This window comes from Ceratotherium simum, chromosome 5 (assembly GCF_057802395.1).
Source record: "Ceratotherium simum simum isolate JZ-2026a chromosome 5, ASM5780239v1, whole genome shotgun sequence".
Classification (NCBI taxonomy): domain Eukaryota; kingdom Metazoa; phylum Chordata; class Mammalia; order Perissodactyla; family Rhinocerotidae; genus Ceratotherium; species Ceratotherium simum.
The window spans coordinates 19677821-19704372 of record NC_141904.1 but is presented as its reverse complement, the minus strand read 5'-3'; the positions used below and the strand labels follow the sequence as shown (position 1 = coordinate 19704372).

Sequence of the window (26552 nt, the reverse complement as noted above, 5' to 3'; positions counted from 1 at the left end):
CCGTCAACGATTCCGTGTCCTCCCCTCACCCTGCTCCAGGGTTTGGACAGCAATCTTGAAAAGAGAAAAGCGTGGGAAGTGACAGTTGCTGCTGTGAGCAACTCTTCAGCTCCTAGTCCAGCAGCAGTGTGGAGTTGTATCCATGGCCCAAAGGGTCACATCTTCTCACCTCCTCCCACAGGGCCCCTCCAACAGCCAAACCCTTGCCCTTGCCGTATACTTAAGAGGTTCCCCACAAATTATTCCTAGGGGTGTGCCATACATCAGGCTGTATTTTTCCACAAGAACAATGTTACAACTAAATCATAGATGTGCTGAATAATATTTCACAAAAAGCCAACATAACCTATATGCAACATTTACCTAATTTAAGGTAAAAAATACAGTGCAAAATTTTATAAGATGGTCACAAACATACTTTACAAGAGGACCAATGTACTAAAATATACATGTCCAACAAACACAAACACAATTTCATCACCACAAGTTTGACTTAACACTAACATGTTAGCAATCGTAAATACTAAAGATTTAATAATAACTTTTCTTGCCTTCTTAAAAGTTAGAAGGGCTTTTTGGGGAATGATTTGGATACCCCACTTCTCTTAAAAAGTTTCCCAAGGAAGTCTTATTCCAAGGAAATAATAACTTCTTTTGCTTCTTGATAAATATTCCCTAATTTTGATTATATTGCCCACATGTAACTATACTGTTTATTGTGCTTTGTAAACAACATACTCAGTAGTACATAATTTATAGGTGAGAATTCAAAAAATCATGAACATCCCACCAAATGTTGGTCCCATTTCTACTTGTCTTTCTCGACAGGGAATGCACTTCCTCCCGAAGCAGATCATTTCATTTTTAGATCTCTCTCCTTTCACTGAGTTTTGGGCTATTTTACTATATCTCTATACTTATCTGTCCTAATTTCTTCCAGAAAGCCAAAGAACAAGGCAAATCCCTCTTCCTTACGACAGCCCTGTCTTGTCCACAGAGAGTCCTAATGTTCCCGGTTCTCTAGAGAATGAGTCTGAGAAAGTTGGAGGAATTGTCCACACTCTGTGTGCTGAGGTGCTGAAGCACTTTAGGAGTTACTGACTCTTTCACAAAGATAAATCTCTCTCATCAGACTATATTTAAATACAGATATTAATATACTTTGTGGGAAAGAATCACCTTGTTTATGTAGAGGAAATCTCTCTCTGACCAAGTAATGCTGTTTTGGTTCAAGGTTAGTGTAGTTTTTTGGGCAAAAATAAATTCAAATAAGTAATCATCCTTACATGTGAATACAGTTTCTTCTTAAAGGCCACCCTTTGTGTTGCCCGTTCACACATGATCTGCAAAGCGCATTCTGCCAAACCTACTGTTCTCATACAGTGGTGGATTCTGCCAGGTCCAAGGCGGCCTTGGGCAATTTCAAATCCCCTACCTTCACCTGTGATAAAGAAAGGAGAAATTTGTGTTATTTACACAAATCCTAAGAAAATGATGAGCTGCCCTCAATAAAGATGGCTTTTTGGTATGAAAAAAGTCAGTTCTATAATAAGGTTCATTATACATTCACGAAACTTGTGATTTCTACATTTTTTTAACCACCATCATCAAATATTTTGATCAAATATAATAACTGTCTCTTGAGTACCTACTATGCATAAGCTACATTTTGTGCTGCAATGGCAACAAAGGTAGATAAGGCACAGGCCCAACCCCAGGAGTTTAGAATCTAGAATAGGGGGCAAGAACACCAGGGATAAGGGATATGGAGAGGGACAAAGAAAGGCAAAGGAGGGAGAGATTGTAGCCTTAGAGCCTGGCAGGCACCCGGAGTGTGTTGAGCGGATGGCGTGAGGAACACAGAAACCCTCCTGAAAGACGTGCCATTTGAGATGTTCTCTGAGGTTGGGTAGGATCACAACTAGCAGGAGGATGGAGTCATTCCAGGCATACAGCGTTCAGAATTATTTATGCCTCTAATGTGTATGCAAGGCTTGAATTCAGAAAGTACTGAGGTTTTCTTAAAACAAGTAGAGGCCTGAAGATCATGTTTTAGGAAAAAAGTGTATTGTTCTGAATTGTGTAATTTTTGTATTTAGCTATGTTTTCAATTGATGTGATATACAAAAACAAATCAAACATTTAAATAAAACCTTATTCCATGTAAGATAATCTACAAAATGAAAAATTTTTCCCTTATAAATGGAGTAAGAGGGGAAAGTATCTAAATCAAGGTAGACTTCATATCTTTTCCAAATTTCAACCTGAAAATATTTTAATACACAATACTAGAGAATAATTTTTCCAAACTTATCTCACCTAGTATTAAATTGGTGGCAGGAACTCGCACTTGATTAAAATGGATCTCAAAATGTCCTCCATGAAAATTATCTATAAAATAGAAAATAAAATTTTAAAGAGCAAAATGAGTTGGCCAAAAAAATAGTCACATATAATTAATCTGCTAAGTATAATTACTCAAAGAAAGCAGGATTTAAAAGCCTCCTCGTATGTCACAGACATTCCTAGGTAGACCTGAGCCCTGAACCCCCAGTATCCTGTAGCCCAGAAAACTCATCAACTCCTCAGGTTAGAAGAGATTGTAGAAACCATTTGATCAGAGGTTTTCGAACTCATTCTTTGAAGTTGTAAAAGCAATGAACAGGGAAGACAGCTCCACAGCTCCAATTAGACTATTTTATTATTGCTGCTTCTTTGAAATATTTTATAGATGGACTTCCAAAGAAAATTTTGCTTGGAAAAAGAAAGGTTCCAATGGTTCAAAACTTCGAAGTGAGTAATGTAATTCAAGTTTCTTATTTTATCATTGTGGAAATCAGTGCCCAAAGATGCAAAGAGCCTGCTCGTAGGGACAGAGCAAGCTCAGCATTAGAGACAAAGCAGAGACTGGACTTGAAGGTATGTTTACTCCCAGTCCAGGCTTGTTCACTATGTGTTTGCCTCTTGAAAATGCTGGCATTTGACGGAGACCGGGAACACACTCACACTTTTGTCTTTACTTCACCCTCCTCCCCGCCAAGTTCTGGAGATAACCTCATGCTAACTCCACACCCTTTTCCTGTCAGAATAGACATTAATAATCAACCTTCTCCACACTGTTTCTTTTGGCCTTGGGCATAGGGAGTGGGAGAGGTGCTGGTGAATTTGTCATACTGAAAAGTCAAACATAGGCTCTACAATGGAGAGTATTTGTAGCCAACCCATATTATAAGCACATTTTGGGGGTCTTTCAGGCTATTGCTCTGCAACCAACAATTTCCCATGCACAATTGCTCCAGTGAGCTTGTTCATCCCCATCTTGCCAACTACACTTAACCTGCGAGTGCATTCTACAGTTGCTTCCTACAAAAGGTGATGATGTCAAAGGTTCTATAAAACTGCAAGTCTTACATCTGCTACTTGAACATTTTCATTAGCCATATTCAACAACAAAGAGAAAGCCAGGGTCGCCACAGAACCTGAAGTTCAATAAACTTTTTCATAGCATTTATCACCTGCTGACAGGCTACATAATTTACTTATTTACGTGTTTGTAGTTATTGCCTGTCTCCTTCCCTCAGCATGTAAGCTCCATGAGGGCAGAGATCTTGTCTACTGTGTTCAGTAATGTATTCTAAGCACCCAGAACAGTGCTCAGTACTCAATAAATACTTGCTGAGTGAATGATCTGAACAGCAAGGAAACAATGGACATGAGCTTGAGGCGGCTGGCAGGAAACAAAAGTATCCTTGCCTCTAAGAAATTCCACCCAAGGACAGAGGAAGGAAAAGTTTTGCATTCAAATCAGTCAAAACTCAGTGCTTATTAACAGCTCTTGCAGGTTGATTGATTAAGAAAGCTAAACTAGAAGACAAAAATGAATTTTATTGGGGATTACCTAGATTTAATTTTTCTATGTCTATTTCATTAATCTTTCTCCCGGATGACAGAGAGATGGCTGGCAGAGTTGCTTTTCCTTGAACACAATCTGCCCTTTCCCAAAAGTAAACAAAATGAGGTAGAATGCTCTCTTTTTACTTGCTCTATTCTGAACTCCACTGGCATTTATACTGACAGTTGTCAGCGCCAAAGGATTTCTAAGAACACATCTCATGTCTATTCCCTTCAGTGTTACTGCATATTCTAGTCTCCCTGCTTGCTAATGCATGGACATGTTGATTGAGTACTTACCCATATAGCCAAAAACTGACAAAGGCCTTATTATTTCTACTCCAGGTGTGTCGAGAGGAACAAGAATCATGCTGTGTTGCTTGTGTCTGGTCAAAAGAAAAAGGGATGTTACGAAAGTTTGCTAAGTGGAAAAATAAAACAGATGTTAGGCGGAGTCGCAGTTGTCATTTTTTCATTGTTGTTATCATGTAAGCAATGTTGTCTGGAATGGTAACTGTGTAAAAGACATACATCAAACACAGTCGATGCAATGGATCTGGAACAACAACAACGATTTGAAAATAAGTGACAGTTATTTGACTGCAGCTTCTCATTGCTCAAGAGTGGTAACTGGGAACTGATACACAATATTAAACATTTCAAGACCGTTGCCTTTGATCTAAACATCTGATCAATTAATTACTTACACATAGTTCTGAAAAATTTATGTCTTATAATCTGATCCAAACAGCTCTGAGGATTCAGCAACACTTTTTTTGTGTGTGTGAGGAAGATCAGCCCTGAGCTACATCCATGCTAATCCTCCTCTTTTTGCGGAGGAAGACGGGCCCTGAGCTAACATCTATTGCCAATCCTCCTCCTTTTCTTTCCCCAAAGCCCCAGTAGATAGTTGTATGTCATAGTTGCACATCCGTCTAGTTGCTGTACGTGGGACACGGCCTCAGCATGGCGGGGGAAGCGGTGCGCTGGTGTGCGCCTGGGATCTGAACCCAGGCCGCCAGTAGCGGAGCGTGCGCACTTAACCGCTAAGCCACGGGGCCAGCCCTCAGCAACACTTTTTAATACAGGAAATTCCACAGTGAAGAATGTATGGCAGCACTCCCTAAAATGTTTCCTAAATATATCTTTTAGCAAAATAATTGTGAAATACAAATACGTGACATTTAATCTCATAATATATTTTATATTACTATGATTTGTGAGCCCAAATGGAACATTTTAAGTAAATTAAGTGGATAGAGAGAAAGACTGACTCTTATTCCTACATAGATCTCTCAATCATAACTGTTTTATTACCTGCTTGCAGAGGTATTTTTAGTTCTTCCCAAAACAATTGCAATTTTGCACTTTGGATTCCCAGCTCCTAAAACCAGAGGGAAAATGAGTAGAATACATCATAAAAGGAAATTTTTAGTTTGACATTTCACCTAAAAGTTCTAATCCTTCCAAGTTTATCTCTGGCAAAAAACAGGCAAATAGAAAGAAAACCCTTGAGTCATTAAATAAAATAATACTTCTGTACAAAATTGTACATCACTCAAGAAAAATGACCAGGCCAGGCCAAGAATGGACCCCATCAATGAGAGCTGCTGCACAAAAATAACCAGAAGTCAAAGAAGCCATGAAATAGCTGCAGCCCTTGAGACAAAACGATGCTCCTCATTCATACCATCTCAGACGTCAGCATGCTAGAAAGGTTGTGAAATTCTTCTAGCGTATTTCCTCCTGTTTAGAGCTCATATTTTCTGACATATAGATAAGAAGGTGTTAAAACTTGTATGATATTTACTCCCCAACCAGTGGCTGAGAAAGACCTAATTTCCCCAGCCATGGAGCTGTGAGGGTGGGTCTGTCTGCAGCCCTCTGTCCCTATTCCAGACTACATCACTTCTGCCCTGGCTATCCTACGGAGCAGCTGAGGATGCTTCACTGGGAGCTGTCCATTTGGTGAGGCTCTGACTCCACCTTCAGTAAGCTTAGGTTCTCATTTATTGATTTATAAAGGTTAGAAATTTGAAAATACAAAGTTATTCTCATTTTAATGCAAAATTTTATTTTATTACAGTTTAGAGGTCTATGGCAATTCCCCAAAGGGCCTTCTTGCAAAAAGTACACTTCATTTTCACAGTAAGCACCTGGTCCCTCAGGGAAACTACCGTTTAACTGGCTTTCTAATTACAAGGCCACAAACAACTGGGTCAGACTAAGTTCAACATGTCTGTACAGAGTCTTAAAGGAAACGTCAGAGTCTTTCTTCTAACTTCGTATAAAAAGTGGTTTCAGGCGATTTGAAATCATACGAAGATTCAATGAGAAATGTTAGGAATTATGTCAAATAATTGAATAACACCATAAAATCCCAGGAGTTAAAAGGATAAACTCCATGGAACTTCTTAAAGGACACTGCATGGATGTCATCTGTGAAATCAAGACTGTGGGAAATCTATGAGACAAATAATCCAGTTTCTTCAAGAATTAAACTGTAATAAAAAGAAGAGAGATAGAGAGGGAGTTTATAGATTAAAAGAGACCTAAAAAGGGATATCAACCAACAGCAATTTTAAGACCTTATTTGGTTCCTAATTCAATCAAACTAAAAAGCATTAACAACAATTATGAAATAATTAGAAATTTGAACATTTACTGGATATGTAATGATATTAACTAATTTTAGGTATGCTAGTGCTATTGTGGTTACTTATTTATTTATTTATTTTGTGAGGAAGATCACCCCTGAGCTAACATCCAGGCCAATCCTCCTCTTTTTTTGTGAGGAAGACTGGCCCTGGGCTAACATCTGTGCCCATCTTCCTCCACTTTATATGGGACACCGCCACATCATGGCCTGACAAGCCTAGGCCGCCAGCAGCGGAGCGCGTGCACTTAACCGCTACGCCATGGGGCTGGCCCTGTGGTTACATTTTAAAAGAGCCCTTATTGAGATACACTAAAATATTGGTGAAGGAAATGATGTAAAGTCTGGGATTTAGTTCCAAATAATACGGGGAGAGGAGGGAATGGGAATAAGGATGAAGCAAGATTGGCCATGAGTTGAAAATTGTTGAGTCCCAAAACTATTCAAAGAGTATTCCTGGGAAACCTAAACATGTAGCAGAGAATATGGGAGGTACACTGAGATGTCTGGAAACAGCTCACAAAACAGTAAACAGTAAATGAGGCCAGGGCCCGAAGGAAAGAGATGCCTTAACTCTATAGATTGAGAGGGGGTTGGGAAGAGGACATAGTGACGAAGCAGTGCTAGAACAAAGATGATTAGGCAAGAAACAGAGACCAAGGCAAGCAGAGGGAAAGAAAGAGAAGAGAGGATAAAATGGAAGAGTAAAGTTGGAGAGAAGGAGTCTACTTTAAACACTAGCACTTAGTATCTGGAATTTTGAAACTCCTTAGAGTTGAATCTCTGGCTCTATAGAAGAGACAAATGAAATAGAACGCACAACTATAGCTCTTGTAGTGTTTTCAGTCTATCTGAGGAGATACTAAATAAACACAGAGATCTATGTAGCAGAAACAATCTAGAATTCCCTAGAGTTCAGAATGGAATCTGAATTGGTAGCTTTTCTAAAACCAGCTTGGAGAGATTCAAGATGGCAGAAACATGTGTTTGTCTCCCATCGCTCCTGAGATCCCATTGAAATAAAAATGTAAAAGTACAATGAAGGCATAACCATAACAGAAAAGGAAGCAGAGAAGGTGAGGCATAGGATGGGGGTGTCGGTGGTCACCAACACATGAGAGAGCTCAGTAAATATATGGGAAACAGATAGAGGCAAGTTGACCAATGAAATGGGTAGAGAAGTCAGAGTCTAGAAAATGATGTAAGGAGCCGCAAAGGGAGAGGGTTCTGACCCCAGAGTCACAAGTTATGACTGAGAAGCAGGCTACAAATGGGGAGTTAATCCAAGATTTTAAGTGGACAAATATACCAGGTGGCACTCTCATAGGCAGGTATCTGACACTTAGCCTAAAGGAGAAAAGTATATAGCATCTTACAAAAAACTAAATTAAGTCATTCTGAGACCTGGCAGAGCTGTAGCCTGAAAGCTAGCTTCCCAGCAGCTGACTCTAAGGTGAGTCCCAGTCCTGCCTCACCAAGAGTTTCCTTACAAAATGCCTACTCAGGAGAGAAACATGGCCGGAAAAGAGCTCAGTGTTGGTAAGATAAAACCTCAACCAGCTACCCTTTCTTTTCTCTTCAGTGTGAAGAGAAAACCAAGGATCTGTAGCATGTGAAGAGAGCCTGCAGTATTAAAGAGAATGACTGATCAAAATAAATAAAGTGTAAAACTGACCAGAGGAATGAAATAAAACAAGAAACAGAGAGAACCTAAAACAAAAAACTGAAGCAGGGGGCCGTCCCCGTGGCGTAGTGGTTAAGTGCACGCGCTCCACTGCTGGCGGCCTAGGCTTGTCAGGCCATGCTGTGGCGGCGTCCCATATAAAGTGGAGGAAAATGGGCACGGATGTTAGCCCAGGGCCAGTCTTCCTCAGCAAAAAGGAGGAGGATGGGCATGGATGTTAGCTCAGGGCTGATCCTCCTCACACACACACAAAAAACCAAAGCAGGGCCGGCCCTGTGGCGTAGCAGTTAAGTGCGTGCGCTCCGCTGCTGGCGGCCCGGGTTGGGATCCCCGACGTGCACCGACACACTGCTTGCCAGGCCATGCTGTGGCGGCGTCCCATATAAAGTGGACGAAGATGGGCACAGATGTTAACCCAGGGCAAGTCTTCCTCAGCAAAAAGAGGAGGATTGGCATGGATGTTAGCTCAGAGCTGATCTTCCTCACAAAAAGAAAGAAAGAAAAAAAAAAAACCTGAAGCAAAACTCAGCTAAACCAAACAACAAAAACTCTAGTTAATGTAACCTGAAAGATACAAATGTATCTCAGCCATAAAACCAGAAAAGGATGCTATGAAACAGGAATCACTAGATATAACAAGAAAATAAAAACTCTTAGAGATTAACATATGACTGCTGAAACATAAAGTCTAATAGAAACACTAAAAATCAAATCAAGAAACTTCTCCATAAGCAGAGGGAAAAGTCAGAGGCTGAAAATAGGAGGGCAAAGATAAGAGACACTTTGAGCCAAAACACGAAGTCCAATATCGGAGTAAAAGGAGTCTAATAAAGAGGTAACAGAGAAAAATAGAGGGAAGAATTTTTCAAAGAAATTTGAAGAAAATTTTGTAAAACTGAAAAAACAAAGTCTTCCGATTAAAAGGGCCATTGACTGGCAAGAAGAATCTATTTCCAGATACATGCTTGTGACATTTCAAAATATCAACAATAAAGGGAAAATCCTAAAAGGTTTCAAAGAGAAAAAAACAAGCCCCTTACAAAGGACTGAGGGTTAGCCTCGCATTAGACTTCTCATCAGCAACAAGGGATGCTACACGAAAACGAAGAGTTCAGCCTACAATTCCATGCCCAGTCAAAGGATCAATTTCTGTGATGGCAAAATAAATACATATTCAGACATGCAAAATCTCAGAGAATTTACCCATTATGCATTGTTTCTCAAAAAGTTAAGAATGTACTCAAGCAAAATAAGGGAGTAAATCAAGAAAAGGAAGTCATAGGATCCAAAAGATAGTGGAACCCAGGAAAATAATACATGGAAATCCAAGGATAATTGAACTGAAGTATGCCTAAAAGCTTATCAGTCCAGATTGGAAGAGGAAGACAAAAGACTCCAAGAGAGAGGTCTCCAGAAAAGAAAGAACTCAACAGAATTAAAGATAAAATTTAAAGGTATGTGTGTGTGGGTAAGGGGGAGGAGATATAATATGATGAAAGCAAATAATGCAATGAAAGAAAAATGGCAATTAGAAACTCCAGGAAAATAATTTTTAAATGTACAAGTGAACCGTGGCCCAAATATAAAAGAAAGTACAATGTGGCATAAATTTAAGTAATATATCTTGTATAAAACTATTCTAATTGACGTTGATGCTTAGAAACACTCTCCTTACAATGGCCGAGGTGATGTTACATTACATCAATTAGAGACGAACACAAAATCTAACGAACACGAAATCTAACACACAACTCAGACCAGCACTGAACAGTATTTATAGAGGCCTATAAAGTAAGTGCTACGTTTTAGTTTTCAAAGTTTAGAGTCATCCCTTGGTCAACCATGATTGTGGTTGCAAGACAGAACATAAATGGTAGTAATCCTGACTATGTAAAAGTAGAAGAGGTGGCTGAGATAAGGGACAATATGGAAGGGAGATAAAAGATAGAGAAAGGGGTAGGAGCACCTGTAGCCTCATGTTATCAAGTGGAGTTTGAAGAGATTCTGTCAAATGAGGACACAGAGGAGAGATTTAGAGATATTATCTAAAGTTTAAAAGGTAATCAATCACAAATTTCAAATAATAAATATCTACATTAGGAAAGGGCAGAGATTTATAATACAAATGAGTGAAATGGTCATTATTCAAACTGGGGAGTCAATGGGTACTGTCTAAAATGAATAAACTAGGAGAGAGAAAAAAGCATTTGACCTAAAATTATAGCAGAAGCCAGAGAACTAAAACCAGAAACTGTTAGGAGAGTTTTCTCTAGGATATGGTATTGGGGTGTGTAGGGATGGGAAACAGTATGCTCTTAGATACTTTCAGATTGGTTACCATTCCTAATTGAATAATAATAGTAATAATAACAACTACTTAAACATTTAAAACAACTAGCCTACTATCTTGTAAACAAATCTGTAGGCCCCAATTAGGAGAAGAAGACTGGAGAGACTTGCTGAGTAAACTGCAATATGTTTTTTTCCCTTTCCTAACCTCCTTTTAATCTGAACACTTAATCTGTGCGCCGTGGAGGAGCCATTTCCTGTACAGTGGGGCATTTCCCCACTTCTTCTACGTGATAAGACATAACTTCAGAAATCCGACATGCATGTTCTGCCTTATAAAACGCTTAAACTGATAAAAACACATTTCATCTGGGAAAGGCAGGAGAGGGAAGGGGAGGAAGGCAGTGTGCCTAAAATGGGTGACTCTGTTAATCCCCAGGCTGATAGTGGAATAAAGAAACCCTTTAAACTGATTTAGAGCTTGAACCACAAGACTGCTTTCTCCACGGCCAGTGCCACTGGAATCGTCAGAACATGCAATCTTACATACATAGGTATGATTTTATCTATGACTAGAAGGGAATCGAGAAGTGTTTTAACTAACTGGAACAGGACATTTTTTAAAACACAACATTTAATTGGCCATTAGATGCCACACTGTAATCAGATAATAAATATGTTAGGCAAAATTGTCTCTCCTATTTTTTTCCCAAATATATGACATACTGTCTATATTATTTGAGATAAAGAGCAAAACCATTTTCTCCACCCTTCTGAGACTGTGCAACAGAATCTTATTACTAAATCCAATCGTTTCAAATAATATACAAGTTATTATATTGTAAAGGAATGGATCTGTTTTTCTTTAAAAGAAAAATACAAGCATTTTCATAAATAAAAGAGAAATATAATGTTGTTCAAGTAGAACACTTTACAATGCCTTGAAAAGTCTGTAGTATGTATATTGACATTAGATAACAAAGGTCCTTAATTTAGATTAAACATACTTATTTTATATCAATCAATAATAAATGGCAGTTTTAAAATTTCTAAAATTTGTTCTTTATCTATGTGTGTGTCTGTGTGTGTGTGTATATATATATATATATAGAGAGAGAGAGAGAGAGAGAGAGACTGTATTTTAGAGCAGTTTTAGGTTCACAGCAAAATTAAGGAGAAGGTACAGAGATTTTCCATATACCTTCTACCCCCACCACGCATAGCCTCCTCCATTATCAACATCCCCCACTAGAATGGTACATTTGTTACAACCAATGAACCTACATTAACACATCACAATCACCCAAAGTTCATAGTTTATATTATGTTGTACATTCTATGGGTTTGGACAAATGTATAATGACTTGTATCCACCATTATATATTTCACTTCCCTAAAAATCCTCTGTGCTCCACTTTTCATCCTTCCCCATCTCCCAAACCCTGGCAACCACTGATCTTCTTAATGTCTCCAAAGTTTTGCCTTTTCCAGAATGTCATATAGTTGGAATCATAGTCTTTCCACTTAATAATATGCATTTAAGGTTCCTCTACACCTTTTCATGGCTTGGTAGCACATTTCTTTTTAGTGCCAAATAATATTCCACTATCTGGATGTTCTTCTTTTAAATGGCAATCTCTCCCTCTCTTCTCTTCCTCTGGAACTCTAATTATACATATTTTAGACCTTTTGATACTCCCACAACTTCCTAAGACTCTGTTCATTTCTTTCCATCTTTTCTTCAAATTGGATAATTCCTAGTGGTCTATCTTCAAGTTCATTAACTGTTTCCTCTGTCATTTCCATTATGTTATATTCATTCAGTGAATTTTTTTCAGATATTTCACTTTTCAATTCCAATATTTTCAATTGGTTCTTTTTTTGTTTTATATTTCTCTTCTGATATTTCTTTTTATTTTTCTTAACTTCATTGAGCAAATTTATAATAGCTGCCTTAAGTCCCTGTCTGATCATTTCAACACCTGAGTCATTTAGAGGTTGGGCTTTCCCCTTGAAAATGGGTCATGTTTTCCTGGTTCTTCATTTGGTGAGTAATTTTAGATTGTATTCTGGACATTGTGATTCTTTTGTTTTGAAGACTCTGGATTCTGTTATATCTCTCCAAAGAGTATTGATATTTTTGTTTTATTGGGCAATTAACTTAGGTAGAGTCAAACTGGAGAGTCTGTCTCAATTTGGGGGGGTGGGGAGATGGAGGTGAGATAGAAAATTTCAGTTTAGTTCTTTTTATTTAGCTTCAAGATGCTTTGAGCCTGCCCTTGCATGACTTTTGTTCAGGAGTCAGCCAGAGACTTGGGCAAAATTTACACATGAAACCTGGAGCTCCCCTTTTCTGGCCTTCTCCTTTCCCGGAATACCAACCTACTCCCTCATTTTCCAGCAATGATGGCTGCCCCAGACCCTGTCCTCTGGTTCCTCAGGACACAAATACTGGAGTTTTCTAGAGAAGTTTCAGCTTTCTCCCACCACACTGTGTCTTCAGGCCAAAGCCTAAAAATGGAAAACTCACCTTGTGCCTGTCTCATCTTCCAAATTTTGACTCAGCTACAAAATCAGCCTGCCTTTGATCACTCCCCAGAGTCCTCAGGTAGTTATTTTTGTAGCTTTTTAGTTGTTATCTGTGAGAAGGTTGATCTTAGGTGCTTACTCCAGCACACACAAGAGGAACTTCTTTAGAGTTCTCTTCTTTAAATTTTGCCCAAACCAGATTTTCTTACCCAGTATGATGGTTTCTTATATATTCATGTACCTATCATTAGTGTCAGCTGAAGTTTTAGAAATGCAATGATCACCTCAAAATATAATAGTATAAGAAGCAGAATTAGAAATGTACAAGCTCTAAAATTTTATTATTATTATTTTTTTGCTGAGGAAGATTGGCCTTGAGCTAACAGCGGTGCCCATCTCCCTCTATTTTATATGTGGGATGCCTGCCACAGCATGGCTTGATAAGCGGTGCATAGGTTCACGCACGGGATCCAAACCCATGAACCCCAGGCCGCTGAAGCAGAGCACGCAAACTTAACCACTATGCCACAAGGCCAGCCCTTAAAATTTTTAAATCAATAAAACTAAGAGCTTAAAATTCTAATCCCTTCAATTATACTGTATTATGAATTACACATGTAAAGTAAAATATAGGTAAGATTAAAATGCAGTTGTTTTCAAACCACTGCTTGTAATTTGGTTTCCTTCAAATTTAATGGAATCTACCTTTCCATCAGTTCTGAAAGAACTCTCTCTAGACGGAGGCTGTTTCAGCTGCTGCGCCTGCCAAATTTTAATGAAAAAAGATTTCCCCATTCATGTGTTTCAAAATTAAGTTTTAAAAATCTCAGATGCTGTACTTTTGATAGTTAGTCCACTTGACTATCCTCATTTATTGAAGCACGTCTGAATTTCCAAAGTGTTTCATTGTTTTATTTTTACTAGAGTGTGTCCTTCTGATTTTTTACAGGTGCTAACAGATAAAAAATGAATTCCAGGGACGGCCCTGTGGCTTAGTGGTTAAGTGCGCGCGCTCCGCGGCTGGCCGCCCGGGTTCGGATCCCGGGCGTGCACCGACGCACCGCTTCCCCCGCCATGCTGAGGCCGCGTCCCACGTACAGCAACTAGAAGGATGTGCAACTACGACGTACAACTATCTACTGGGGCTTTGGGGGGAAAAAAAAGGAGGAGGATTGGCAATAGATGTTAGCTCAGAGCCGGTCTTCCTCAGCAAAATGAGGAGGATTAGCACAGATGTTAGCTCAGGGCTGATCTTCCTCACAAAAAAAAAAAAAAAAAAGAATTCCACTAATCTCAGGATCAAGCCAAAGAACATTAAGATGATTCAAATGGCAGAGGACAATACTTAAATTTCATTGTGGATCTTAACTGAAATTTCTTTGAAAACCCTAGGGTGGGGAATTTTTTTTTACCCTTGATTGGCCCTGGCTGTGCAATAATATGCACTCATGTTGTGATTCTTAGTTAGAAATTATAGAGAAAGAATCTTTTCCAGGGAGGTTCACTTTTAATTTTTCAACTGGATATTTTTCTACTTGGGGTTTTTGAGGTTTTAGTTGTAGGAAGCCTTGAGGTCCACAGGCTGAAGGGTCAGGTCACTTGCCCCATATAACACCTAGTCTCCTTGGTGGGCATACTTCTGAAATCAGATTAGGACATAATGGCACGATTTGGGGTTCAATTTCATTAGAGATCTTTTTTTGCTTTACTTTCTATCCTGGTAATCAAGAACATATTGGGTAAATCTTTTAAGGTTTCATGGATCTTAATCCTAGATAACAAGAAGCTGAATCCTTCAAAAGTAAAAGCTTCTCTATAAATCCCTTAAACCCTAGATGAAAGCCCTCTTTTTCTAATATTCAGAGTATATATTTTTCTCTAATATTTCCCAGTAGCATTTCTTGCCTTGCTCTTTCTATAATAAAAAATTGTTGCCACGGCTTTATATAAGTGCCCAATAGACTTCAGATAATATGTAAATTTTGAAGAAACTCAAGCAACAAGGCAAATAATTCTTCAATTTTGCCTTGCTCAATCTAATATGGAAAATGAGTCAGATTCTAAAAAATAAAACTTCTAAATAGGCTCTCCTTTTGGGGTCATTAAGTAGAGGAAATAAGGGAGAATACATAGATTGTAAATTTTGAAATATTTTGATTTAACCTTGATGTTCCAGAAAATGGGAAAAAACCCTCACAAATACATCATCTCATCTTAGACACAAGCAGAATTTGGCAGGTGCAGCAGCTGAAATGTCCTTCTTCTAAAGAGAGTTTTTGCTCTTTTATATTATTTTAGTTAATGAACAGGATACCAAATGTCATAAATGAAATATATTAGAGGAAATATGAATAGACCAGAAAACATTTAAATATTTCTACTGTGTCACAGGCCTTCATGAATAAAAACAGATGGCCTAGATAAAATAATTTTGTTTTTAATCCAGACTGTGGTATTTCAAGACTGTTCACAAGTGCCAGGATTAAGTGAGGCTGAAAATGACACCTCCGTGATTATTTTCCGAGGAATTTTAATTTCTTAGGCTCTTATAACCACATGGTTAGCAAACAAAATCATTCTCTAACACGAGAAAAGATGACAGGTGGAGAAAAAACATGACTGTTGGGTATGGATGTGGTCTGTAACAATAAAGAAAGTGATATAAACAACTGTGTATTTGTTACAATTGTGTAAATGTTAGCCATCCACAAAGTCTTAAGGTTATTTCTTCTAACAACACTGAATTTCTGAGGTGAAATACTTAAAACTTCATTTGGTCTCAGCTTTAATACTAATACTTAGCTTTAATTCAAATTGGAATAAAAAACCATTATGAGTTAAATACCATTTTACAACGAAATTTCTACTCACTAAAAAAAATGTTTCTCATACAATCCTACCATTAAAAAGAAAACCAATCTCAGGTGTTCTCTTTAAGTATGTGTTATTTTTAATGGGGGCGACAGCCTTTGAAATTCACTTATTCCACCTCTAGGAAGGTTTATATCTAGTAAGTATTCAATAAATGTTACATGCTGCTACTACTGCTGTCATTGTTACAGAATATGGATGGATCAAAATCAAGTCCAAATAGATGAGAGCTGAAAATTTTTTAACAACTTAAATAATCAGGGGCCGGACCCGTGGTGCAAGCGGTTGGGTGCGCATGCTCTGCATTGGCGGCCCGGGGTTCACAGGTTCGGATCCCGGGCGTGCACCGACACACCGCTTGTCAAGCCATGCTGTGGTGGTGTCCCATATAAAGTAGAGGAAGATGGGCACGGATGTTAGCTCAGGGGCCCATCTTCCTCAGCAAAAAGAGGATTGGCATCGGATGTTAGCTCAGGGCTGATCTTCCTCACACACACAAAAAAACCTTAAGCAATCAAGCCATAAAAATCTAGAAGAAAGATAATTTAATACTTATGAAATCTCTGGATGGGAAAGAAATTTTAAACCCTAAAAATGACAAACGAAATCAAAAGAAAAAGATCAATTGCTTTATCTGTATAAAACTATTATACATTAAAAAACAAAAATAAAAAGTAAAAAAGCAATTTAGGGAAAATATTCCATATAGCTGGCAAGGACAGGGGAGGTATTGAATCTGTTACAAGTCATTTAGAAAGCAAAGGGATAGTCAAATAACACATTCTGTTGGCAACGTTGTAGGGAAATAGACACTTCCATACATTACAGGAGGAAGTACAAAGTAATACTATCCCTATGGAGTACAATTTGGCAATATCCATCAAAATTACAGATTCATTTACTCTGATCCATTTATCCAACTTCTGGGATGCATCCTACAGATATAGCCATTCCTGAATGAAATGACAGATGAACAAGATTGTTCATTGTAGTAGTATTGCTCGTATTTGCAAAGAATTGGGCATAAACCAACATCCATCAATAGGAGACTTAATACACTGTAGAAGGTCCATATAACGGAACCTTTCTAAGAATAAGGAGGCTTTCTCTACACTTATCTGAAAGAACTTTTGGATTATTCTACAGTGTGAATAGTACGAACGCTACATTTTGTGTAAGAAAAAAAGGAATAAGTTATACATGGTTAGTCACATTCTTCACACTTCTCAGTAAGATTAGATTAAGTTCAGTTTCCCACAATATTTATAAAGATATAACATCATTTGCAATAGCAAAACACTGGAAACATTCTAAAAGTCTTACAATAGTTGAATGGTAAGGCAAATTATGGTAATCCACATAACCAAATATTATTTAGCTACTAAAAATGCAATTTATAGTGAGTTTAGAATAACATAAAAATGCTTATGCAAAAATGCTAAGTAAAAAACTCATATACAATATGAATTCAACATTAATATGGACACTAAAGAGAAATCACAAGATTATCTAAATAATGTTCAAGATATATCTCTCTGTCAATGGTATTCTCCATGATAATATAGTATATAGTTTAGTCAGATTACTTTCCAAACATCTATTAATGAGCAAAATGGCACTGCAAGAGGAAGGATGAGAAATGCGTGTAGAGAGAGAGATTCTTCAGGAACAAGGGATATTGCTATATTAGGGCAGGTAAGGGTGAGAGACAATTTACAGTGAGCAGTCAGTTGGAATCATAAAGACTCAGTTCTTAGGGATAAGAGAAAAAGTGGAAGAGAGTTACAAAACAAAAAGGCACTAGGGGCTGGCCCCATGGTGCAAGCAGTTAAGCGCACGCGCTTCGCTGTGGCAGCCCGGGGTTGGCTAGTTCGGATCCCGGGCGTGCACTGACGCACTGCTTGTTAAGCCATGCTGTGGCGGCGTCCCATATAAAGTAGAGGAAGATGGGCACGGATGTTAGCCCAGGGCCAGTGATCCTCAGCAAAAAAGAGGAGGATTGGCATCGGATATTAGCTCAGGGCTGGTCTCTCTCACACACACACAAAAAAGGCACTAAAAGAAACATCAAGTAAACACTTTGAAAAGTTGCCTAATGTAAGTGATGCCTTTCCCTATCCTCCAAGTTATATGACTGCCTTTCATATTTTGTCAAGTCTCCCCTACTAACATCACCTCTTCTACTTCTGTCTGGAGAGGAGGAAAATATAGGAAAAGGCCAGACAACAAGCTAGTTTCACCATATTTCATACACAGGTGTGACTCACTATATACTACCAGAAGAAGCTTGATCCTGAGATCCTTTATGCCCCAACGGCTGGGTATGTGTTTGACTTAGCAAAAAATGATGTGCAAATTGAAAAGAAATAAAGATTACAGCATTATAACTGATTTACAGGCAGGGAATCCTATTTACAAGAAAGCATGTGGTTGCTGGGGGGGAAACAAAGGAAAGGGTCAGATAATTTTAAATATAGGCATGCGCCACACGATGACATTTCAGTCATATATATGTCATATATGATATATACATATATATAGAATACAGTACATATAGAATATGATATATATGATATATATATGATATATATACATATAGCAAACAAAGTAAACAAAAGTCCCTGCTCTGATGAGCTTATATTCTAATAGGGCGAGAAACAGACAGCAAACATAAATGATATGGTACATTAGCACATGATAAGTGCTATGGGTAAGGTAGATTGGGAGTATAGGCAGGTGAGGGGTATTTTAAATAGAGTAGTCAGGGATTGCCTCAGTGAGGAGGTAGTGACTGGACAAAGACTGGAAAGAAATGAGGGAGTTGAGCCTTGCAAATATTAATTAAGAGGAAGCACATTCCAAGCAGATAGAATAGCCAGTTCAAAAGCCCTAAGAAGGAATGTGCCTGGTACATTCCAAAAAGCAAGGAGGTTGGTGTGGCAGAACAAGCAAGCAAAAGAGCAAGTAGTTCAAAATAAGGTCCCAGAGACAACGAGGGATGGAGGCAGACCTTGTGGGATCTTGTAGGCCACTCTAAGAACTTAGTGGAGGGTTGCTTCTTCACTTCCTCCTGCCCCAATATACGTAAGATCAAGAAGAACAAGACGTAAGAGAAGGGGAAAGACCAGCTACTCCAATCAGGGCAGGGATAACATTAAGAGCAGTGTCCTGGGGCTGGCCCCGTGGCTTAGCGGTTAAGAGCGCGCGCTCCGCTGCTGGCGGACCGGGTTCGGATCCCAGGTGCGCAACGACGCACCGCTTCTCTGGCCATGCTGAGGCCGCGTCCCACATACAGCAACCAGAAGGATGTGCAACTATGACATGCAACTATCTACTGGGGCTTTGGGGGAAAAAAAAGGAGGATTGGCAATAGACATTAGCTCAGAGCAGGTCTTCCTCAGCAAAAAGAGGAGGATTGGCATGGATGTTAGCTCAGGGCTGATCTTCCTCACACAAAAAAAAAAAAAACCAGCAGTGTCCTTCAGAAGGCAGTAAGAGATTACAGTAATGATCAGCCATGGTAAGGAGAAGAGATGCCATTTTTGGAATAATGTGCTAGAGCCTGCTTAGGAGTTGATTATGCTCATCTCTTAGCAACTCGGCCCTCAGCGACTTCACATTGGTAGCCTGAAATCGGTCATGGTGGGAGTATTTACCCCATGGAAAATGGAAAACACCACAAATCAGGCACTTTTGTCTTGGTGGGCCAGTTTAGCTGCATGCAAACGATTCTTCCTCAAAGACTGATGGATAACTAGGAGAAGCTGGCTGTACCCTCAGACATACACTGTGGGAAGATAAAGGAAGACGAAGGCCTCAGAGAGCCAGAGCCTCTTTCTGTGAATCAACAAGACAGTTACATCAATTGCCTGCAGAAAAAACGGCATGGGTCCGAGAAATAACTTCTGCAGGTGGGGCACAAGCCTAGCCTTGCAGGAGAAAATAAACAAGGGAACTGTTATGCAAATGTGAGGAGAGTCAAGTTCAAATGGCCCGAAAGGGCTAAATCTGCAGAAATTTCTCTTCTTTCTCTAATTTTCATTTGTTTGGAAGTATGGGAAAAACAACCTCCCTAGACAGAAGGATTTTGAAGGTCTGTATGCTGGTCTTTGAAGAAAAAGGTTACAAGAAGGCAAGAGAATTTAAAGTCATGGGGACAGACATACTCTGGAGTCAAGGATAGAGAAGGACTACAGTGAAGCCAAGAGGAGTCTAATAGTTTAAGTAAAATATTAAATGATGTGGCATAAAAATATTAAGTTCTACTATAAACGCCTAATGATTACTGAGAATTTAGTCTGATAATTTAGTCTTCAAAAAGATAACTTTCTGAGTTAAAATTATTTTTCTTTTCTTCCCTAGACAAAATAACTTCAGAGAGTATTTCCCTAGACGCTACGTGCAAGTGCCTGCTAGCTCCCCTGATGCTCTCGGGTGAATACTTTGATTTGGTAGTCAGCTCCTCAGCCGCAGGCACTTCCTTGCCGCCTTTGGCTAAGTGGAAACTTTGAAAGGTCTGCAGTTTTGAAATAAGATGAAATTCTCTCAAGTTTGTATCCTAGGACACTTAAGAACCGGGATTTGACTTCACAGCATGGTTAGACATAAAAGATCAAGTGCTCACGAGGTTAAATTTCGGGAAAGCCCTCTTGGATGCAAGACAAAGGCGGGGTGAAAAAACGAAAACAAAAGTAGCCTGAGTTAGAGAGGTCATTTGATTTACTCTCTGCACTCAAGACTGCTCCTCTCTGCTGACTGAAACAGGTTGGTTTTTTCTTTCTTTTCTCATTCTGACTTGAACATGATTTTTTTTAAGCCCAAAGACTTTGTATATTTACCTATATAGAGGGAGTCTTGATGCTTAAAAGTCTAAATGTTTACATGTGCAAAAAAGAGCTATTTGAAAACAGCTGTACACTATAACCTTAAAACAAAAATCTGAATATAGCAAGAAAGTATTATTTTAATACCATTACTTACCTATAAAATAGGTTTTGCTATATCATTTTTTTCTGCTTTGTTTTATAAAAACACAATTTTTTTTGTTCTTATAATAATTATAAAGACATCTAAATGTGTTTCTATGTATCTGCCAGAAAGATCACTTCTGCAAATGATTTCTATTCCTACTCTTAGTTATTCACATTTTTAGTATGATTAATTCTTATTTAAAAATACCCCTCCTTAAAATCTTATATTATTTGGCCATATTATTCCTTATCATCAGGTTCAAGATTTCTGTGATGAAAGAGAGGAAAGAACAAAGTTCATATTGTGTTAATAATTAATGCATAAGAAAACGAAGATCAGAACAGTCTTCCAGATTGGAACTTTTCAAATAAACTCAAGGATAAAAATAGTCATTTTAAATTGTCGGCATCTGGTTTTTACATAATGAAAGTAGTTCTATGTGGAATCTTTCCTCCAGGGGTTTTCTTTACTTTGCTTTACTCATCCAAAAAGGGTTAGCAAGTGTAAGAATATTCTTTTGAAAATGTAGTTGTGCCATAATTTGGCACATTGGTTGGAAATAATATTTTCATTAATGATTCTATAAGAATATTTGAGATTCTTCAAAGGACAGAAATAACCAAAGGGAGACAGAAAGCCTAAGGAAAAAAGAAAACAAAACTCAGGACTACAATAAGAACATTAATATTCATTATTAGATACATTTTAAAACTTGTGAATTCTGTGCAAACTTCTCAATACTACAGGGTGTTAATAGCCGATATCGTAAAATAACTTGATGAGACAGAGATTCCTGGTGTATCATCTATCCGCTCTAGAGTAACAGCTTTTCCTGCTGGTACAACCTTTAGTCTGATAAATATTTACTGAGCACCCAGTGTGTGCCAGGCACTCTAGAAGATATTAATTACAAATGTAAATCCAACAGGTCATACTCTTAGGAAACTTAGAATGTAGAGGGAAAAGGTAGTCTGGGAAACACATCTTTTCCATAGGATGGGGTCAGTTGTCTGAGAGGTATGTAGATATAGCTACTGGATCAGAAAAGTCTTCTGGGGAGGCGACATCCATGTTAACTGAGTAGGAATTGGCCCTTTGAGGAAAGGCCAGGAAATAGTATATTAAAGGAACAGACTGAGTAATGATGTCGACACGTGCTGCAGCATGGTGTATGCCAGCAAATCAGTACTATTACCATCTATGGTGTGGGGTGCATGGTACAGAGGTGTAGCAGGAAGCATGGGTAGGACCACATTATGGAGGGAGGCTTGGGTATCGTGCTAAAAAGCTTGGATTGTATCTTTCAGGTAAAGAGGTCTGTGTCTTTCAGGTGAGGAGCTAGGCAGGAAGGTGACAGACTGGCACATTAGAGATACAGCACTCTGGTGGCAGTAAGAAAAATGTTTTTGACAAGGAGGTGGTAAGGAGAAATAAGAACGTAGGATACCAGTTAGGAAGACATTTTGTTGTAGGCCAGGTAAGAAACAATGCTGGTCAAATTGTGCAGATGTGTCAAAGAGCACAGATTAAAAGGAAACAGATTTGAAATCTATTTGGAAGGTAAAATCAGAATTTAGGGGCTGACTGGAAATGAAGGATGAAGGTAAGAGAGAAGTCAATGATGGTGCAGGCTCAAGGCTTAAGCGACTAGTGGAACGAGAGCGCTACCGAACAGTAGTATACAATAAGGATGTAGTGACAGGTTTTGGAGGGAAGCTAACTAGAGGAGACTTTGTTTTACAAAAGCCAACTAATGAATTAAGTATCAATACTGAGATCATTTATTTAACTTGTTTTAAAACAAATTTATAAATAAATAGCATAAAAATAATGTTTTATTTACTGTCGATATACAGTCATGTGCCACATAACATTTTGGTCAATGACGGACCACATACGCAACAGTGGGCCCATAACATTAGTACCATATAGCTTAGGTGTGTAGTAGGGTACACCATCGAGGTTTGTGTAAGTATACCATATGACATTCACACAGCGACGAAATCACCTAACAACACTTTTCTCAGAACATATCCCGGTCATTGAGCAACGCATGACTGTCCTGCGTAAGAATCATAAAGTTGTATATGTAAAGATTATAACATTTTTTAACCCTTTTAGTTGAAATCTGACTAAATTTTCATATTTTAAAAACTCTCACATAAAAGTCATTACTTTTATTTAGGGTTTAACGATTAAGTAAATTCCCCAGGGTATTATTTTTATCTTCCCTGTGTAAATCCCAGCTGCTGCACACAGACTTGTTAAAACAAAGGATGAAAAACTAATCCTGGGGATATACTCCAATGTGGCTTCCATTAAAGAGTTTCAAAGAGTAGCAGATTCAGGCTCACATATGTTATGGCAACAATCAATTCTCTAGTAAAAGAACAAAACAGATGTAGATAAAAAGTATTTTCTTTTAAGCAATATTAAAATAAATATCTTGTATTCTTTTTGCCATTTAGATAGGAGCCATGGCTTTGGAACACAACCAGTCAACAGATTACTATTATGAGGAAAATGAAATGAATGGCACTCATGACTATAGTCAGTATGAAGTGATCTGTGTAAAAGAAGAGGTCAGAAAATTTGCAAAAGTGTTCCTGCCTGCCTTCTTCTCAATAGCTTTCGTCATTGGACTTGCTGGCAATTCCATAGTAGTGGCGATTTATGCCTATTACAAGAAGCAGAGAACCAAAACAGATGTGTACATCTTGAATTTGGCAGTGGCAGATTTACTCCTTCTATTCACTCTGCCTTTCTGGGCAGTTAATGCAGTTCATGGGTGGGTTTTAGGGAAAATCATGTGCAAAGTCACTTCAGCCTTGTACACAGTCAACTTTGTCTCTGGAATGCAGTTTCTGGCTTGTATCAGCATAGACAGATATTGGGCAGTAACTAAAGCCCCGAGTCCATCAGAAGTGGGAAAATCGTGCCGGCTCATCTGTTTCTGTGTCTGGATGGCTGCCATCTTGCTAAGTATACCTCAGCTGGTTTTTTATACAGTAAATCACAAGGCTAAGTGCATTCCCATCTTCCCATACCACCTAGGAACATCAATGAAAGCATCTATTCAAATGCTGGAAATCTGCATTGGATTTGTAATACCCTTTCTTATAATGGGAGTGTGCTACTTTATCACAGCAAGGACACTCATCAAGACGCCAAACATTAAAAAATCTCGACCCCTCAAAGTTCTGCTCACAGTAGTTATAGTTTTCATCGTCACTCAGCTGCCTTATAACATTGTCAAGTTCTGCCAAGCCATAGACATCATCTACTCCCTGATCACCGACTGCGACATGAGCAAACGCATGGATGTTGCCATCCAGATCACAGAGAGCATTGCACTCTTCCACAGCTGCCTCAACCCAATCCTATATGTTTTTATGGGAGCCTCTTTTAAAAACTACATTATGAAAGTTGCCAAGAAATATGGGTCCTGGAGAAGACAAAGACAAAATGTGGAGGAGATTCCTTTCGATTCTGAAGACCCTACAGAGCCAACCAGTACTTTTAGCATATAAACGTAAAACTGCTCTGTCTCTTGCTTCGATACACATGAATGATTCTTCTCCCTCAGATAAAACATCTGCATTTTTCTGAAACTCAAATCTCAAACACTGTGGTTGCAGCTTGTAACAAAGAAGAGGTTGGGGTGAGGAAGCGGGAGGATAGAAGCCAAGAAGAAGAGGAAACAAAATAATAAATGCACAAAACATGAAAATTAAAATTAACAATATAGAAAAATAGTAGTAACAGGCATAAAAAATAAAAACACTATGCTATAAGTTAGGTCATCTAAAACAGATTAATAAAGAAGCTTATATTAAGGGGCATTTGTAATTATTTTAAATTATCTAAATTCTAATATAAGAACAATTTACTTTAATAACTATGCAGCAAAATTTAATCTGTCTTTTTTTTCCTGTTTCTTAATTTGTAGGTGATTTCATAAAACTCCAGAAATAATAGCAATTAACAACCAAATAAATACATAAAAGGCTTTTCTGGCCCTTTTAATACATTCCTGGTAAGTTTCTAAACACATAATTTGCTTCCATGACGGCAACTTTCCTTAGTAACAAACTAGTTATCCTGTTAGATTTATCATGTATACTCTAGAAGCAATCCTCAGAAAATCATATTTATCTAGGTTTCAATTCTTATAACTTCCTAAGGGGCTTATCCATTTCTGTGAGTCTATTACGAAGGTTGACATACAATATATTTTCCTGTGTATAAAGGTTCTTTTTTTCCCACTTAAATACTTACATTTTTAAGCAATGAAAATACGTAAATTATTTTTAATAACATATACAGCTTATCTCTTTAAAAACAATCATATATAAATTATTATAATCCATGTAATATGCTCCTATTAAAATTTAATTTGGTTGGAATTACAATGGTCAAAAATAGTGTGCATTAATATGAATTTTACCTCTCACAAACTGTAAAAACAAGACATGTTTTCTACTGTTAAAACAAACATCACCTAATCAAGACATGCTATTTTAAAATTACTTTTCTTTTAATCAACTATTTCTCAAGTGAAAATGCTTTCAAAGGCAGAATTTAAAGAACTGTGATCATGAGACTAATAACTATGTATCCTATTATTCTAGCACAGCATCTGGCAGAAAGGAACAATCTGAATACTCACCACTGCTCCACCATTTCTTGCCATTAATTACATAGCTGTCTCCATCTCGCTGAATGCTACAGTCAATATTTGTGGCATCGCTTGAAGCTACATCGGGCTCTGTAAATAAACAGAGGCTGAATTTACAGGCAGGCAGATACCATCAGTTTACAAGAGACTTAGATAAGGAAATGTGAACTCTCTGAGGACAGAGGCATCTTTGTTCTTTTCATCTTCCTATCCTTCCCCCATTCCACCCGGGTTCTCCCATAATCTGTACATAGCAGGCATTCAATAATGTGCATTGGAGGAATGAATAAATGAAGCATTTAGAACACTGGGGATCAGCAATCTGTATTGCGTTCTTGGCTTCCTCACTGATATATGACTTGGGATACAACTCACTCAATCCTCTCTCCAACCATCAAAAGTAGATTAAAAATATTGTTCTTTACTTCCCACAATGGAAATTCGTACTAAATATTTGCAAGCTAGATTCCTCCACCATATAGTACACTATCTTAAACAATTTCTAAGTGTGCCTTGCAAATTCTAACAGGAATGCTTTCACCGACTTATTTATTTTACAATCTATAAAGCCTGCTCAACACTTCATGTCCTCAGAAAGTTTTCCATTAGACACCCTTACATGACTGACTGACTGCATAGCATTTCAGAAACTAGAGGCTAGCTCTCAACTATAGTAATCTGCACTTGTTAATATACTGCTCTTTTAAATCAGTCCTTTGGCTATTTCATGTGTTCTATTTCTAAAACTAGAGACCTAGTTCCTTTAGAAAGGGAGCTGTGTACTCCACTTATTTTGTAACCTCCAATTCGTGCTTTGTAGACAACACATCACACTGCAGGTGTTCAATAAATACCTCTTCCTGACTGAAATGGAGATCAGTTTTGCTCTTATAAATGTATGCAGTGTTATAGAAGAAAATAAAATCTGGCCAAAATTATGGCCAAATGAAATTTAGCTTAAATATAAACTCAATTATAAAACG

General features: G+C 38.1%; 2 protein-coding genes across 3 annotated transcripts in view; one reads left to right on the top strand and one right to left on the bottom strand.

Moving 5' to 3' along the window:
- ACAD11 (acyl-CoA dehydrogenase family member 11) overlaps positions 1-26552 on the bottom strand; it is a 78646-nt gene that overhangs the window by 11661 nt on the left and 40433 nt on the right. The window contains exons 13-17 of the mRNA XM_004419364.3: positions 25561-25659; positions 5209-5275; positions 4192-4277; positions 2320-2391; positions 1287-1441 (exon numbers count right to left, since the gene is read on the bottom strand). Of these exons, the coding sequence (XP_004419421.2) occupies positions 1287-1441; positions 2320-2391; positions 4192-4277; positions 5209-5275; positions 25561-25659 (479 nt within the window). The remainder of the gene's footprint in view (positions 1-1286; positions 1442-2319; positions 2392-4191; positions 4278-5208; positions 5276-25560; positions 25660-26552) is intronic.
- Positions 20335-25890, top strand: ACKR4 (atypical chemokine receptor 4). 2 transcript variants are annotated; one of them, XR_015552166.1, is made up of 3 exons: positions 20335-20684; positions 23360-24927; positions 25523-25890. XR_015552166.1 is itself a non-coding variant. In XM_004419366.3 (2 exons), the coding sequence occupies exon 2, from the start codon at positions 23369-23371 to the stop codon at positions 24419-24421; it is 1053 nt and encodes a 350-aa protein (XP_004419423.1). In that variant the 5' UTR covers positions 20335-20684; positions 23360-23368; the 3' UTR covers positions 24422-25890. The 2 variants fall into 2 exon arrangements, 1 of the variants encoding a protein (XP_004419423.1); XM_004419366.3 differs by having other exon boundaries at positions 23360-25890.

Coding starts and splice junctions, on each gene's coding strand:
- ACKR4 (XM_004419366.3), top strand. CDS start 23,369: ATGGCTTTGGAACACAACCAGTCAACAGATTACTATTATGAGGAAAAT.